Source organism: Panthera pardus, unplaced genomic scaffold (assembly GCF_024362965.1).
Source record: "Panthera pardus isolate Hobbes unplaced genomic scaffold, ASM2436296v1 HiC_scaffold_17, whole genome shotgun sequence".
NCBI classification, from domain to species: Eukaryota; Metazoa; Chordata; class Mammalia; order Carnivora; family Felidae; genus Panthera; species Panthera pardus.
The window spans coordinates 36,327,485-36,343,500 of record NW_026526732.1 but is presented as its reverse complement, the minus strand read 5'-3'; the positions used below and the strand labels follow the sequence as shown (position 1 = coordinate 36,343,500).

The 16,016-nt window shown below is 37.2% G+C and overlaps 1 protein-coding gene across 12 annotated transcripts in view; it reads right to left on the bottom strand.

The window, feature by feature from the left end:
- The window catches only part of PTPRK (protein tyrosine phosphatase receptor type K), a 557,535-nt gene that overhangs the window by 243,713 nt on the left and 297,806 nt on the right, over positions 1-16,016 (bottom strand). For all 12 annotated transcript variants that reach the window (XM_053904511.1, XM_053904504.1, XM_053904506.1 and 9 more), the window contains exon 6: positions 11,146-11,320. In XM_053904511.1, the coding sequence (XP_053760486.1) occupies positions 11,146-11,320 (175 nt within the window). The remainder of the gene's footprint in view (positions 1-11,145; positions 11,321-16,016) is intronic.

Below are 16,016 nucleotides of genomic sequence, written 5' to 3'. Positions count from 1 at the left end.
ATAGTTACAACATGTATACCAAGGCAATATTTCAGCCTAAAATTTATTAATCAGTTTCAAATATGTCTGAAGTAAAAACAAGAACTTTAAGGTACTTAGTATGTCAAAACTGCAAAACATGTGTTTATCCTAAACACAATACAAACAAAAGAGAAGGATTCAAAGTTAGATACAATAATACTCGCGAAAACTGCCTTTTAAAATAAATCTCTCACTTACCCCCTTTTCCCCCCTTCTTCACCAACTGCTAAGAGAACCTTCAAAAATGATACCCGTTACATAGTGGTTGGCATACAATAAACTATCCCAAACTAAAGGGTTTTAATTCCGCTCCATCTGAATGCTATTATAAATGTTTAATAAATCAAAATGATCAAAATGTTCCCAGTGGCAGATTGGGATTCGGTTTCCAATTCAAATTCTCTTTAATATATGGCTTCTCTGACATCTTGCATTTCTGCCATCTACGTTGAATCTCAAACACCCTGCTTTTCATCATTACCATGCATCCACCAGTCTGGTCGTGGTAACTACTTTCAAACAATCCTGCACAATACAGAGAAATGCCAAACTTGGTGGGGGTTTTAAGATAGGAAAATTACCGCAGATGAGAACTCTTATCTACCCTTAAGTAAATATTTTTAAGCCACCTGCTGCAGTGAATGGCATTCTTTCAGGATTGAGAAATGCTGCTGGACAAAAGTCTTAGAAAATCCCCCTCCTTCCAACGTTGTAAAAAACTGATGTAAGAAAAAGGTGTGTCTAGGAGCATTATAATCAGGGGCAATCAAATACTGAAGAGCAGAGAAAGTGAAGTCTTTAGAGAGCTTGCCTTATTTCTATGAAGTATAGTTTTTACATGCAACAGGAAAAAAGCATTTCACTTAGCCTCAAATCCAATCAGAAACCCACACTGAACTAGCAGGGAAAAGAATATTCACACATGATATGTTTTCCGTGTGTTTTTATATGTGGATAATGTCAGGAAGAAAGAAAAAAAAAGACATCTTTAAACAGGGTTCTCTTTCTAAATTTTCCATTTAATTGAATACATCTGCTTTTATCCTAAGTTTAACAACATGAAACATTACAATAATAGTGGCTAAAGTCTATGAAATGGGAGGTTACGAAATACAACAGTGTTTCTATGCACTGAGTACTTATTGTTTAATTCGTCTTGTGATGAATCCTTATTCAACATCCTATAATTAGTCAAAACTTTTCCCCGCATGCCTATAGATTTTAAAACTGTCTCTCTTAGTAACGCAAGCAAAAGCTTACAACTGAAATTATGATCCATGCTATTCAATAAGCTTTTCTACAAGTCTTCTGATTTCTGTGTATAGTACCATATACTTCACCTCGTATGCCAAGCTCACTGCTCCTTCCCCTGTCATCATCCCTTAGCCTTGACTCGTTCTTTCCAACAAATACTCCCTTGAGGACACCTCACCATCTCAAGCTTTTATGAATGTTAGAGCCCCCCTAAACTAACTCCCTGCAATATCACCATTCTCCAAATCATCCCCCATCCTGGTTTTCTGAAACAATTATGAACACGTGTAACCTACTTTAAAATTCCCCAAAGTCCCCAAATCAAATCAGATTACAAAACATATTTCTATTTCTTAGTCTGGATTCAAATTCCTCCACAATTAGGGCTCAAAGTGCACTTTTGGTTCATCTCAGACTTTTCCCCTGGAAAACACTATGCCATAGTCAATATTTAATACTGTTCACAAGACCATGTATTTCCCCACACCTTCTGCTTGAGATTCCTTTTCCTTACCTTCAGCTATCAAGAGCCTGCCCTCCATCAGTGGTATGATGAAACTTCATCTCCCCAGTACATGCCCTGCCCACCAACAGCAGTAATGAGGCTGTCCTCCTCTGCTCTACCGATTAAGTCCATGCCTTTCATAAGGCGTTCCACAACCCACGTTCTTTGTGTTTCTTCGGCAACAATTATTTGATTATATCTGCTGGGTATTGGCCAAGGTGCTGTCTATAGAGACACAGTAATGAATGAGCAAAGAGGATAGTCCTTAACTTTGTCAGTCCAGTGATGGAGGCAGATGTTAGGAACACATTTATATTTTGAAGACTCATAAAGAAATGCTACAGGCAGAAAAAGCTGAGGCCCTAAGGTGGAAGACAGCATGCTGTATTAAAGCAAATGAAACCAAGCCAATGTTGGTGAGCAAGGAGAGTCTCATGAAGGACTGAAGAGGGCAGAACCAGGTGAAGGTGGGCTTGGACACTATGATGAGATGCAATAATATATGTGAAAACTGCCTTTTAAAATAAATCTCTCACTTACACCCATTTTTTCCTTCTTCATGAACAAAAACCCATCAGAACCTGGGGAGCACAGTCTGACTGACTTTGTGTAGTCTGAGCAGTCTGACTGCTGTGGGAATACTGACTTGGAAGAGGCAGGTGCTGATGTGGGGAGAGCACTGAGGAGGCCTTTTATAAAAGCAGGTGACTCAGTGGAAGTGATGGCAGTGAAGGTAAACAAAGTACTGAGCACCCAGAGGATATGTAATAAAATTCAGACAAATAAAGGAAATAGCCAATTAATATACACATTTCTGTTTACTGTATCTCAACGCCGCAAACCTATTTGAGGCTATTGTCTTGTGCAAATATTTGTTCTGCACATGCTAATAAAAGACCTTTTGAAACTGTACAGTTAAATAATTTTGGAGAAGAAATTAATCATTCTCTTGTTCTAGAAAATACCTATCATTTGGCCTTCAGGTATTCCAAAAAAAAAAAAAAAACTGAAAAGAAATCAGAATGAATATGAAATGAGGATATGAAATAATATAAAATAAGAATATGAAAGCATGCATGTATTTGAGAAAAGAAGTGCAGGTGGAGGGAACAACAAAAGCAAAGGCCCTGAGGTAGGAATAAGTTTGGAGGAGTCAATATGTCTGTGGTGGATTGAGGAAGGAGGTAAGTGATAGGAAATGAATTTTGATTGATGCCCAGGGGTTATTTCATTTAAGGCCTTTTGTCCCAGGAAAGAGCTGTGATTTCTTTCCCCCCCTTAATGTGAAGGGAAGCTGTTGGAGGGGTAACAGGTAACATGAGAGTAGCAATGGTTTCCTCCATATGTATTTGAAGATGAAAGAAAATGCCAATGGAAATTAGGAAGATGTAAATAACCATGTGGGTAAAGTTTCTTCCTAACAAGGGAACAGGTAACTATTCAGTTGTTGTTTGTTTGTTTTAACACAATGACAGATTCTGTGCCATAACCACTAAATCTGATTCCAAATTGTGCAGTACTACAGAAAGACAACAAAATATTTTCTTAGTTTAAGGCTCAGAAAGCAGAAAATGAGAGCAAAACAAAGTTAACTTCCAAACTATATCCTAAATTTAGAAGTAGCCTTGTCGTTTACCCGGTAAGAGATGAGAACACATCTGTAAGCCACGATTTTTCCAAAAGCAAACATCGAAACTAAGACAAAGCTGTATAAAGAGAAGCTGTTGTGGATTTACAAGTCAAGAAAAGCTGCCTGCATTCTGCCACAATCATTTAGTCTCTGTTCAATTCTTATTCCCCAGCCCTCACTTTTAACGCCTAAATGGTACAACTTTTTCTATTTTATAAAAACTGATAACTATGAAGTAAACACAATCCATGCTGAGGGCTAGCAAAATATAAATGTTTACCTGTTCTTATTTGTGTTGGCTTGATGATTGTTTTTAATTCTTTCTAGACTAAATGTTCCTTAGAAAAGGAAATAACATGATTTATATTCACCCAGATGAAAGAAAAGTGCTTTCTTCAGTATATGATAAACTTTGTTAAACAAGTTGGTTTTGACCGATTTACTAAATATTTGACTACTACCTAACATTTTGTGAATGTTTTCTGTTTTCTGTGTATTTCTTAGTTTGCATTATTAGTAACTCAGTCCCTGATGACATTTTACTCATAAGCAGAATGTGTTTTTGCTAGCTTTTAAAAGGATGCGAACATCTCAGCGGTAAACAGTTTATGTTAACTGTAAAAGCCAACCAAAACTCACATGTCAGTCGTACGCTGGCAATGGAAGCCAACTACTACGGACTCTCTAGAAGATGAAGTGGTCGGAGAGGAGAAAGGACTCGAGAATTATAACTCCTGAAGTAATGTCCCACATACCTCCACAACCCTTACATTGCCATCTTTACTCACTGTACTGCTAAAAATACTATGAATTAGCTCTCTGCCTCATTAATCGATTTCAATCTGTCACCTATAGAACTTCTGTTTAGTTAACATTCTATAAGACTCTCACAGTACAACATTATTTACCAAAATAGTGCTTAACAGAGGGTTTGAATGGAATAGCTCCTTAGATATGGTATTTTCTTTTTGTTAGAGGATCTTACTTTTTCCTATAGAATTAGAGATGTGACCAAAATCAAAGTCAAAAATCTGTGCCAACATATTCAATACTTCTACGTTTTCCTATAAAATTAATTAAATTATAAATTGCTTTTAGAGAGCTGGACCATGTCTGCTGTTTCTTCCCAATTTCTTGGTGCTTATTACTTAACCATTTTAAATGCTCAATAAAGGCTGCTGGCTGATTTTCCAATGAAGTTGCAAACTGACTTCATTGCTTCCTTCTTAGTTTGGGGTAAGGGAAAGAAAAATAGTCAGCAGGGAGGGGAATATAAATTACAAAGACACTGTTAGTTCCTGAAGTTAATAGAAGTCCTCTGGAAGAAATGGACCCAAATTACATTTATCACAAATTCTCAAGGAAAGTACAGGCCTAGGAACAGTGCTCTGAAATCAAATTCCCTAGAGTTCACAGAGAGAATTATTCGGCATGCAAATTACTCTACTTCCTCTTTGATCCTTCTCAAATTCTTAAGAAGTAGCTCCAACAAAAGCAAACTCCCCAGAGATTCACTAGAAAAGTCAGTGACCAGCACCTCAGCTGCTAAACATTATGTAGAGCTCTGTACATGAATCACCTATGAAAATACACTCAAAAATCCTCTGGGAAAGAACTCTGATTGCATTTTTATTTTTAAAACAAACAAAACAAATAACATGAAAATAACCGCATGGGGAAAAGCAGTGCTGCACTCTGCCATTTTCATCAAGTAGCCTAAGAAAACCCGGGGGAGGAGGAAATTAACAGGAAAAGGTATTTGAAATAATGGTGTACAAAAATGGATGGAACAGAGTTTCTGTACTAACATACTGTCTAAAATGAGGACATCTAGTATCCTTTTGCTCATTTAGAATTTAAAAATGTACCAGACGTCTTGTATACTGAATCACCTGAATTACAAGTAGTTACAATGAATGAGAGGAGACTCCAAATGTTTCTTTTATCATACTCAAGGGTAGCAAAGTAACATTTTTAAGCACGCAACATTTGGAGCCTACTCTGAATTTGAGACATTTTGGTACCCCCTGACTGACTGTATGTGCTTTCCTAACTGTATAGGGGCAGTATGTTGTTAATTCATGTGCTCTTAGACTTTCATTATAGTTCAGATTTCATAAAATATAGACGTTTAAACTGAATTCTCCAGGATAACTCCAAATTTCCTGTCAAGGTGACTAGTTTTCACAACAGAAGCGAAGAAAAGAGATCTTCAAGTCACCATAAAGAAAAAGGATCTTTTTATGAATGCATTAAGTCTGACAGTTGTGCTATCAAAACTAGTTAAAAATCAATAGTGTGGGGTATTAAGCAGCATGATGAAGGACTCAAGCCAGAAATTCCTTTAACTAACAACGAACAAAAGTATGAGTATGTCATGTTTTCCACTTCCCAAATGTCCTTGCTTCAAATATTAAAATGAAATATTCAGACCTGATTTTTAATATTCTATACAAAAAAGACTAGAATACAACATACTGGTCAAGTGAAACTTAGGTTTAAGTGAAAGAAATTCATGCTAAACTTAAAGTCATCCTTACTAGTTCATAGAAGAAGAGAGACAGATTTAGACACTACAAAAAAACAGGTGCTATCATCCTTTGGTGGATACCAGAGATCTCCACACCAAGTGTAGGGGAGGCGGCACATGTCTCCTCATCCATCCCCTTTGTCTTCCAGTTTAGGGTCAGTCCCACCCCTGTGACTTTGACTAAATAATTGTATTTATTACTTGTTAGAGAAGTATCGATCATCTTCACAAAAATAGTGTGGTAGATGCTGTAGCAAACAAAGATAAACTAGATGGGCTCTGATGGAACAAAAACTACAAATGATTTCAGTAAGAACAGAACTTGAAAGAAAAGTCCAAATGGAAGGGCACCTGGGTTAGGCTTAGTCAGTAGAGCATTGTACTTCGGCTCAGGTCACGATCTCACGTTTCCCGGATTCCAGCCCCCATGTCCTGCTCTGAGCTGCCAGCTCAAAGCCTGGAGCCTGCTTTGCATTCTGTGTCCCCCCTCTCTCTGCCCCTCCATTGCTTGTACGCGCATGTGCGCACACTCTCTCTCTCAAAAATAAACATTTTAAAAAATACTTACAAAAATAAACTTTTTTTTTTTTTTAACGTTTATTTATTTTTGAGACAGAGAGGGACAGAGCATGAACGGGGGAGGGTCAGAGAGAGGGAGACACAGAATCGGAAGCAGGCTCCAGGCTCTGAGCTGTCAGCACAGAGCCCGACGCGGGGCTCGAACTCACGGACCGCGAGATCGTGACATGAGCCGAAGACGGCGCGTAACCGACTGAGCCACCCAGGCGCCCCAAAAATAAACTTATTAAAGAAAAGAGAAAAAGGAAAGTCCAAATGGACATGCAATTAGATTGGACTTCTTTCCTTCTTCACCTGTGTGATGAGTAACTGGCACCAAGCAAGTGATTCCATTAACAGCTTGGCATTCACCAAATAAGCTATGATCCCACTCCATACTTGTCCCACATATTATGAGAACAGCTTTCTTCCACATGACAAAATTCCAAACTGTATGTCCTTGAAAATTAAGTTGCACATCCTTTGTACATATTTCCTCAGTTCCTATCTTACCTGCATAGACTTAATAACTCTCTCTCTGAACTGCTTGTACTCTGGAAGCCCGTGTACAAATGTTCTCTACTGGACATTCCAGTTTTCTCTCCACACGCAACCATACAACTTTGGACACTTATGGGAGGTAGTAACCTCTCTATCCCCAAGTGGAGGAGATCAAAGAAGTGTGTAGCTGTACTGGTATCCTGCGGCCCCGAGGAGAGACCCTAGTTTAGGATAGAACACAAAACTATGGATTGCAGAGGGAAGGACTGGAAAGAACTTTGATCTTTCATGACTAAATGAACCAATCCTGAAACCTACATCCATACCCTCCAGGTACAAAAGTCAGTAACTATCATTATTTTTAAGCTAGCTTGTATTGTCTTACAATGGGAAGCATCAACAACAATCCAGATCCCTATCATTTTAAACACCAAAATCTGTTTGACAGGTCCACCTCACTGAGTAAGATTGGGTTCCGACACCCACCCTACTTACGCTACAGCTAGAGGTCACCAGTATTCAGTAGGAATAGATAAAATTATTAAGTGAATTAAGTCCAGAGCATTTTGATGATGGCTGATAGTTGGCACTAAACTTTAAAACTCAAACCAACAACAGAGACAAACAAAAACCTTGTATTTTTCACATTAAATAACTTAAAAGGTAATGAGTTTCACAGATAAAAACACAAGAAAAGGGTAACAAATAGGAATAGAAATTGAGCATCAGTTGTAGCAGACAGAGAATTTTACAGAAGTTTCTTGTGGGTCAGTTGCTTAGAAATGTAAATGGACCCCTGATTTAGAGAGGTGGGGAAGAAAGAAGATGGTAAATGAGGTAAAGGATGAAAATCTGTAACATAACTTAGGCTACAAAGTCAGTGTTTTTAGTTTGAAGCTTGTAAACACCATTTCAACCTGTAGTTCACATTTTTTACACTTCAATTTTGTAGAAACATTGAGCAAAAACATCTGCTCTTTATCTCATTTCTGTAAAAACTTTTTGTCAATAAAGACTGGCTTCCACAAGCTAAAGACATCATCATTACTCAAAATGATCTGGAAGCAATGCTAAAGTCATGACAAAGTAAATTCTGCTCCAGCATACTTTTTTTCTTTACTTTTCTTTTCTTTCTTCTTCTGGCTGTGGGAAAACAGAGATCAATACTCTTCAACGCCAGAATTTTGCAGTGAAATTTTCATTTGTACCTAGCAAAAGAGCCTTAAGCATGCCCTGTCACTTTCAGTTTAGGAGAAAATGCACTAATAAACTCTTACCCTTGGGTCATTTTTGACAACAGGCAATACTATGCCAGGTCTTATTAAAGACGATTCATATCACTGCCCCCAAAATTTCCTTTAAAATTACCATCTTTTGTATCGAAGTAACAGGATGTCAGTTTAAAAACTGCCATTGAGAGACAGGACCTGTCACCATAGTTAATTCTCAGCACTGTTTTAACACCAGGACAGCTGACCCCAAAGGGTGGGTGTTTTGGTTAACAATATTTATTCGGTGGCTATCTGCACAAACAAGAAAACTTATTGCTATACATTAGTTTTCAAATAAAACAGCAAGCAAAGTATCACTTGTAAGTATTAGATACGTGACAACTGAAAATAGGTTGAAAAGAAAATAAAACTGCTAAAACTATCAAAATGTTTCTAAAATGTTAGCAGATTCGGGATAGCAAAATTCAAAGTATTTTAATCCAACAGGTCCCATGTAAAGTCTAAAACAAAATTATAGATTAAATGGCAGAACTTTCTTTAAAAGAGAAAAAAAACAGCCAAAGTTTTCTATGAAGTCCAAGGATCCTCCTTTTATGAATCATATCGAAATACTTATTCCACAAGTAACGCTCCTAGGACAGCCATAATACATTTGTCGCCAGGTAAAGAAAACCCAGCTTTGATAAAATGATAAAATCTACTCTTTGATTCAGATAAACAAGAGAGATCCAGTAATGCCAAAACAAATCTCTTCTAAAATACACAGACATAAAACAGCTCTATGAAAAAAAGGAAATCTGGCTCCAAAAGGGAGCACCTGGATAAAAGCTTCAACTCTGCCTTCTATAAACTGTTGCATACACCATAAGACCACTTCTTCACAAAATGATATATGCTTATATAAAAATACACACAACACCACACATACACAAATAACTCGAAGGTATTCAGAAGGACACTAACTCACTATTAAAAGCCACCAGTTCCTTCAGTGGCTGTATCCAATGCACACAGGCTGCCATGCAGTCACAGTGAGCATGACTCCAGGGCACGCCCACCTTCCTGTAGTCATAGCATGCTAACCACTCTGGAGGCTACCCTAGGACACCTTCAGGCTTGCCAGAGTAGGCTCAGGTGACAAAGATGTTGCAACAGGCTCAGCGGAGAGGAGCACACAAGCATCTACGAGCATAAAAACTGTCCGCCTGAACACTGCCTGAGCACTGAACACTGAAACATTATCGTATTTCCTTATTATTCAGTTAGCTGGGGCTGTGACTTCATGAACTGAAGCACAGCCTATCAGCTGACTCTGGAGACACGAGAGAAGTTTTATTTAAAATAAGTCGTATCGAATCTACAAAGGTAAACTTTTTTAATGAGCTGTAAGATGTCTCAAGACAAAAGCATTATGAAGGGCTAGTAACATTATAAGATAAAGCTGTAGTGGAAAAGAATGAGCCCAGCATCAGGAGTCAAGAAATGCAGGGTTAAATTTTGGTTTAGTCAATTATTAGATTTTTGTGGCTCTGGGCAGTTATCAAATAGTCTGAGTTTCAATTTTCTTCTCTCTAAAGTATTAAAGGTTAAAGTATTAAAATCAAGTAAATCTTGAAATAAAGTAGGTAAAGACATGCGATGTCAAGGATTGAACATAGATTAACTTGAATATGGATATATCTCATGTTCTGCTCCAGCCTCTGGGCCTTGACATGTGCCTTGTTCTCTGCCTGGCACTTCTGTTGGCACTGCTTTCTCTTGTCCCTGCCCCCACGTCCACATCCCTCACCTGGACAACTTTTCTCAACCTTTAGATCCCATCAAAGAAGACTCGCTCACAAAGACCTTGCTTGATGCCTTGGACAAATCTCAGTCAAGGTTAGACTTTCTTGTTAGGATCTCCTAAACTTCTTAAGGAGACTGAGGTGGTTTATAACTATTTACATTTGTGTCATTATTGATTGATGCTGGAGTCTATTCAACAGAGCTGCATTTCATCAGCATTTTCACATAGGAAAATAGATTACCCATTTTTAAGGGTTCAGCTCAACTGCCACCTCTTAAAGAGGTCTTCCAGATCACCCTCGCTAAAATATTCATCTCCATCATTTTGAGTGTTTGTTTTTCTTCATAACACATACCATAACTTGATACTATATCTCCAGTATTTTCCTATAGAGTATACCTAACATACCTCAGTGTTGAACTCCACAGGGTCAGGGATTTTGTATTTTATTTACAATTTTATCTGCACAACCTGGAACAATGTATGGAATATATCAGGGACCCAATAAATTTTGAACAAACTTAATACACATTTTGCACTGTATCGTTTCTCCAGTATTCACCACAGGTACGTACTGACACATCATATTCCTTACAATTCCTCTAGTAACTTTAGTATTCAAGGATATTAAGGAGGACCTCTTAGGAAGTCTAACTTCCTAAGATTCTCTAGGGGGGCAGAATTGGTGAACATCTACCACTGGGTTTTGATACTGTTAAAATTTACAGGTCCACATGGAGATAGGAACTCAACCTAGACCTCATGGCCACAATGCTCTGTGGAAGAGCAAAAGTAGTATCTGTGCAACTATTTTAAGCAGGGAAAGCAAGTCTAAAATTAAAATGCAAACTAGATGGTGACAATAGGGAATAAAGTGTTTTATATGGCTAGCCCTATGAGAGCTTTTAAAAACAGATCCCTTTCTACAGAAAACACTGCTTAAAACCGTGTGCAACAAATATACAACAGTCTTATTTTCCCTTAAGACATTAGCAGAATTTTTATATGTTATAACTTTTTGGTGACTTGAGACAAGGAGCGCCAGGTTTAAAAATCAATCAAAATACCTACAAGGTTGCCTTTGTTCTAACAAAGACAAGCTGTTTCATGAAATAAAAGCAACTTTACCTCTTACGATAAGTTGAGCAAAATTGGACACACCGGAGCCTCGTTCTGACTGAGTTACACAGCGATACAAATCCTGGTCAGTTTTGGTCACTTCCTGCAATCTAAAGGAAGCAGCAAATCTTCTGTGATTGATGTTCTTGGTCTGGGCTACTGGTATATCTTCTCCATTTCGTCTCTGCAAGCAGAAACCAAGCTTTAAAAACAGTTTCTTAACATTTCCATAAATCTAAAACATCTTAGCAACCAGTATATGTGATAAGTTATTCTTGTTCCTAAATTAGGAGGAAAAGGTCTATGTAGCCCCAACAAATTTTTACCATTGTAATCCAATCCAAAACAAAACAAAACAAAACAAAAACAAACATGGAAATAAATATTGGCATCCTTTAAGAGTATAGCACTGACATTATAGATTACAACTCTTTTCCATAAAATTGTTATTAGCTCAGAGTGTATGAATGAACAGAACAGTTAATAGCCCCACGGCATATAATTCACTGCTCTCCTTTTCTGGAGGAGCTCAATGGGAGCTTCTTTTAGCCCTTACACTCCATTGCATGTGCTATAATAGGTTTGTCTCCATGAGAAAATCAAGACCATGGCCAATGCATCTTAGTATGCTAAAAGTGTAGCGTATAATCGACCACAGAATGACAATAAAAATACTGAAGAATAATTTAGAGTCAAACCAAAATCTGTACTCTTTGCAAACTTTATCTCTTTGGCATTAATGACAGCCCATTTATACCGTTTAAGAGAAGTAATCAAAAGAACCTAAACGCTAATAGCATATCTGTCAACTTTCAAAATGAAATACTGAAAAGCATATTTACGATATCAGGGTGTCTCACACAAGACCAGTAAGTGTAAACTATAAAGGAAATGGTTGAAAAATTCAACTATAATAAAATTTATAACTTCTATATGTTGAAAGACATCATAAATAAAGTGGGGGAAAAAAGCACACCACAAACTGTGATAAGATATTTGTCATGGAAATAATCCATCAAAAGATAAATAGCCAGGTTATGTAAAGATCTTCCACAATTCAATAAGAAAAAAGACAAACAACCCCATCAAGACATGGACAGGCTATAAAAAGAGAAAATGTATATGTCTAATAACCATGAAAAGAGATCCTCAACCCAAATTTTAAAATATCTATATGTCAAAGATAACACAAAGGACAAAGAAAAGCCGTAACTAAGAGAAAGGGTCATGATCCTTAACTTCATGTGTTGTTGGTCAAATGCTAAGTATCCCTGGTATCCTTTCATACTAATAAAACATCATTTCATACTACTAGATACAGAAAATAAAGCCCTTAAAATTACTAATGGAAATATAAATGCTACAGTCATTTTATAGGATAATATGTTACTATCCAGTAAATTTGAGGATGTATATACCTTGGCACCCAGCAATTCCCCATCTGCATTTCTACATCTGAATCTTTTTGCATATGATAAGAATGTTGAACTCAGAATTGTTTCAATATGGGAATACTTCAACATGGGAAAGATCCAAATTTTCATATCCATCCAATAAAATACAATATAGAAGTTTAACTCTGCAAACTCAGACCAGCAGTATCCTGGTAAAATGCTGAATAGCTAGTTCTTAACCAAAAATATAAAGTGTTGATTTGTACTGCGTCTCAATTTCTGTAGTGTAAACACTCCCACTATGGTCACTTTCAAATTACCAATATAATGTCACTTGGCTCCTAAAATTACTGAAAAATTAGCAATTGGCAATCACAACCAGCTCCCTGATTCCACTGATTCAAGGTACATGTATACATGTTTAAATCTCAAAAAAAAAAAAATCCTTAACAAAAATTAATTATATGAAATGAAAATGCAAAATGTCAATTTCTTTTAAATTCAGTGGTGGATACATTAGTGGCCATCTTACTGTTTTCTATAATTTTCATAATTAAAATACTTTGTATTTTTTTAAAGGAGTAAATAGTAAAGGGATCATTATAATACTTCAGTATTTTTTTTTTTTTTTTTTTTTTTTGGTGAGAGAGAGAGACCCACCTACTCCATGATTTTTGCACCAAGATCTCTGACCATCCCCCTGGATAATAAGGAAGAGAACATGCAGCTTATATTCAGAAGCCCTAAGATATAAATCCGTAAAATCAAGTCTAAATTCTCTTTCCCTACAAACCATGTAAAAAAATATCCATTACATATGCAAATCTCAGGCTGCCTTTTTCAACTATCACATCACTTGATATGATCTTTCCAACTGGAAGGTGCTTAACACTCATTCTACCTGCATACACTCTCAGTCTTCTTCCTCTAACTTACCCTCCAGTACTGCCCTCAACCTTCCACCACCTTCTTCTCTGCCATTTATACTTCTCAGTTCTTGTGCAAGGCCAGCCAATTCCTGTGGCCACTCTGCCCTCTGAATTATCTTGTGCGGGCACACACACACCCATGTCTTTTAATGTCGTGGCTTTCAAAAGCCCATCTTCTCTTGTGAAGATGTTCTAAGTCCATGTAATGTTTCCCTCTCAATAATCATTATTTCATCTTTCCATCTTAATTGTCATTCATCTCAGGATACCACCTTCCTCCAAACTTTTCTTAAAGGGGGGCATCTTTTCTCCTATGGCTTTACTCTCCTTCAGGGAAGGCCATCATTATCCAGTTCCTCCCTTACAGACCACTCCTCCACGATCCCACTCACCAACCTCTCAACTTCTGGCATTCCCAGCATGCCCACGTATCATTCCCATCACAGTTACCTACCAGGCAAAATTGTCCTCTCAACCATAGTCCTGTGAACATTCTCAGCGATCCCCAAACTCACCTGGGTCTCAGTGATGCCCGACAGCCGCTTTTACTACCTGAAAACATTCCTGTGCTGTAACAGTTTCCTCCACAAGCACAACTGACCATGTGTTCTCCCATTCCTTAAATTGTCTGCATTTTCAATGTGACCTCATTTGACCCTTTACTTTACAACCAGTCATCAAAGCCTCAAATTGAATCTCTTCTAATATATGCCCCCCCTCTCTATAGATACCCTTTTACTTCTTTGTATACTGAAATCATGTTAAAGGTAGGGCTTTAACTCTTACTATGTATATATTTTTTTCTTCTATGCCATCATATATATTATCTTATTTAATAGGTGATTGAGTTCTTGGTTAAAATGAATTAAATTTACTGATATTTTTAAAGACAAAAATCATGTAAGCCCTCCTGAGGCTTTTATATATTATCATAACCAAAATATACTAAACATTGACTTAAAGTAATGATAAAGGGAAGTTACATAAATACAGAACCTCAAGGATATCTAGAGATCAGTTATGCCAAACTATTTCTGAACAATACCTCAACTTACATGGGGCACCTGGGTGGCTCAGTCAGTTAAGCATCTGACTCCGGCTCAGGTCATGATCTCACAGTTCATGGGTTCGAGCCCTGCATCAGGCTCTGTGCTGACAGCTCAGAGCCTGGAGTCTGCTCTGGATTCTGTGTCTCCCTCTCTCTCTGCCCCTCCCCCACTCACGCTCTATCTCTGTCAAAAATAAATATTAAAAAAACCAAAAAACAAAAAAATCCTCAACTTAGAGATGTTGATGGCCCTGCTTTAGGAGATCCAAGAGTACGCAAAGCTTATTACATTATGTTTCTATTTGTGTTTATTAATATACTAAACTAACTACAAAATATGTATGCTTATATAGGATACATATTATTTTTTTAATTAATGACTACAGTAGACATACATGCTATTTACCCTTAAAATAACTATAACTATTCATTATACCATTATACTATCATAATATTCAGGCTTGTCTTCAATAATCACTTAATAAATGCCTCCATGTACCTGACGCTATGTATGTTATTGCCTTGGTTCTGTCATTGCTATCTCAAAACCACCTATGTGATGGTTATTTCCATTTAAAGATCATAAAATTAGGATTCAGAAAGATTAGAAATGTGATACGTAGCCTGTTAGTAGCAGGCTTAAAACTCAAAACCAGGTTTGATGACACAAAATCCAGAAGTATTTCCTCTAAACTACACCAAAGCTGCTTTTTTTTTTTCATTTACATTATAGGTCCAGTCGAATGAATTGATTATTTGTTGTAAAGCCTTGATCAATGCATTGTACCATGAGAAATATAACCTACTATACTAGACATTGCGTTATTTACTCAGCTTCCAGTAATGCGTTACAGTTAAAAGTGTCAATTGATGACATGTACATTTCAGAAGTCAAAAGTAACGATAACTCTTCTCTTATAATCCAGAATAATAGGTCTTTGCCCAAGTACAAGCTATCAATTTAGCAGGGTGGGCAGCACTATGAAGGAAGAAATAAGAAGTAATGTTAAATCTCTTTCTTATGCGGCAGTGTTTGCACATAGTTTTCTGCTTTTATATACTTCAGTTCCAGATTCTTTATCCTGCTTTGAGTTTTTTATATGATTTTGCCATTGCAAATATCCCCAACTCTACTGAGAAATGAACCACAAAATTATATGATCCAAGAATTTTAAGTTAGCACTTTGCCTTTTTCTCTCCCCCACTCCTCTTGTCCTTGTCATGCCTTATTCGCAGTGTCTCCAGTACAGGTTGCTGAGACCTGTCACTTACCAAATAACCTTAGGCATTACAGTCCCTGAGTACCATTACTCCTCTATTTAACTAAGTAAGCTTCATCATGCAGGCCGCATGCAGTGTTTGACAAATTCAGTTCCTGGCATGAAGTAGTATAGTGATAATATTGGTTAATTCTCAACATCTACAATAGCCAGGTTACTTTTTAATGTTTACCTATTTATTTTGAGAAAGGGGGTGGGAGAGGGAGAGAGAGAGGGGGGAGAGAAAATC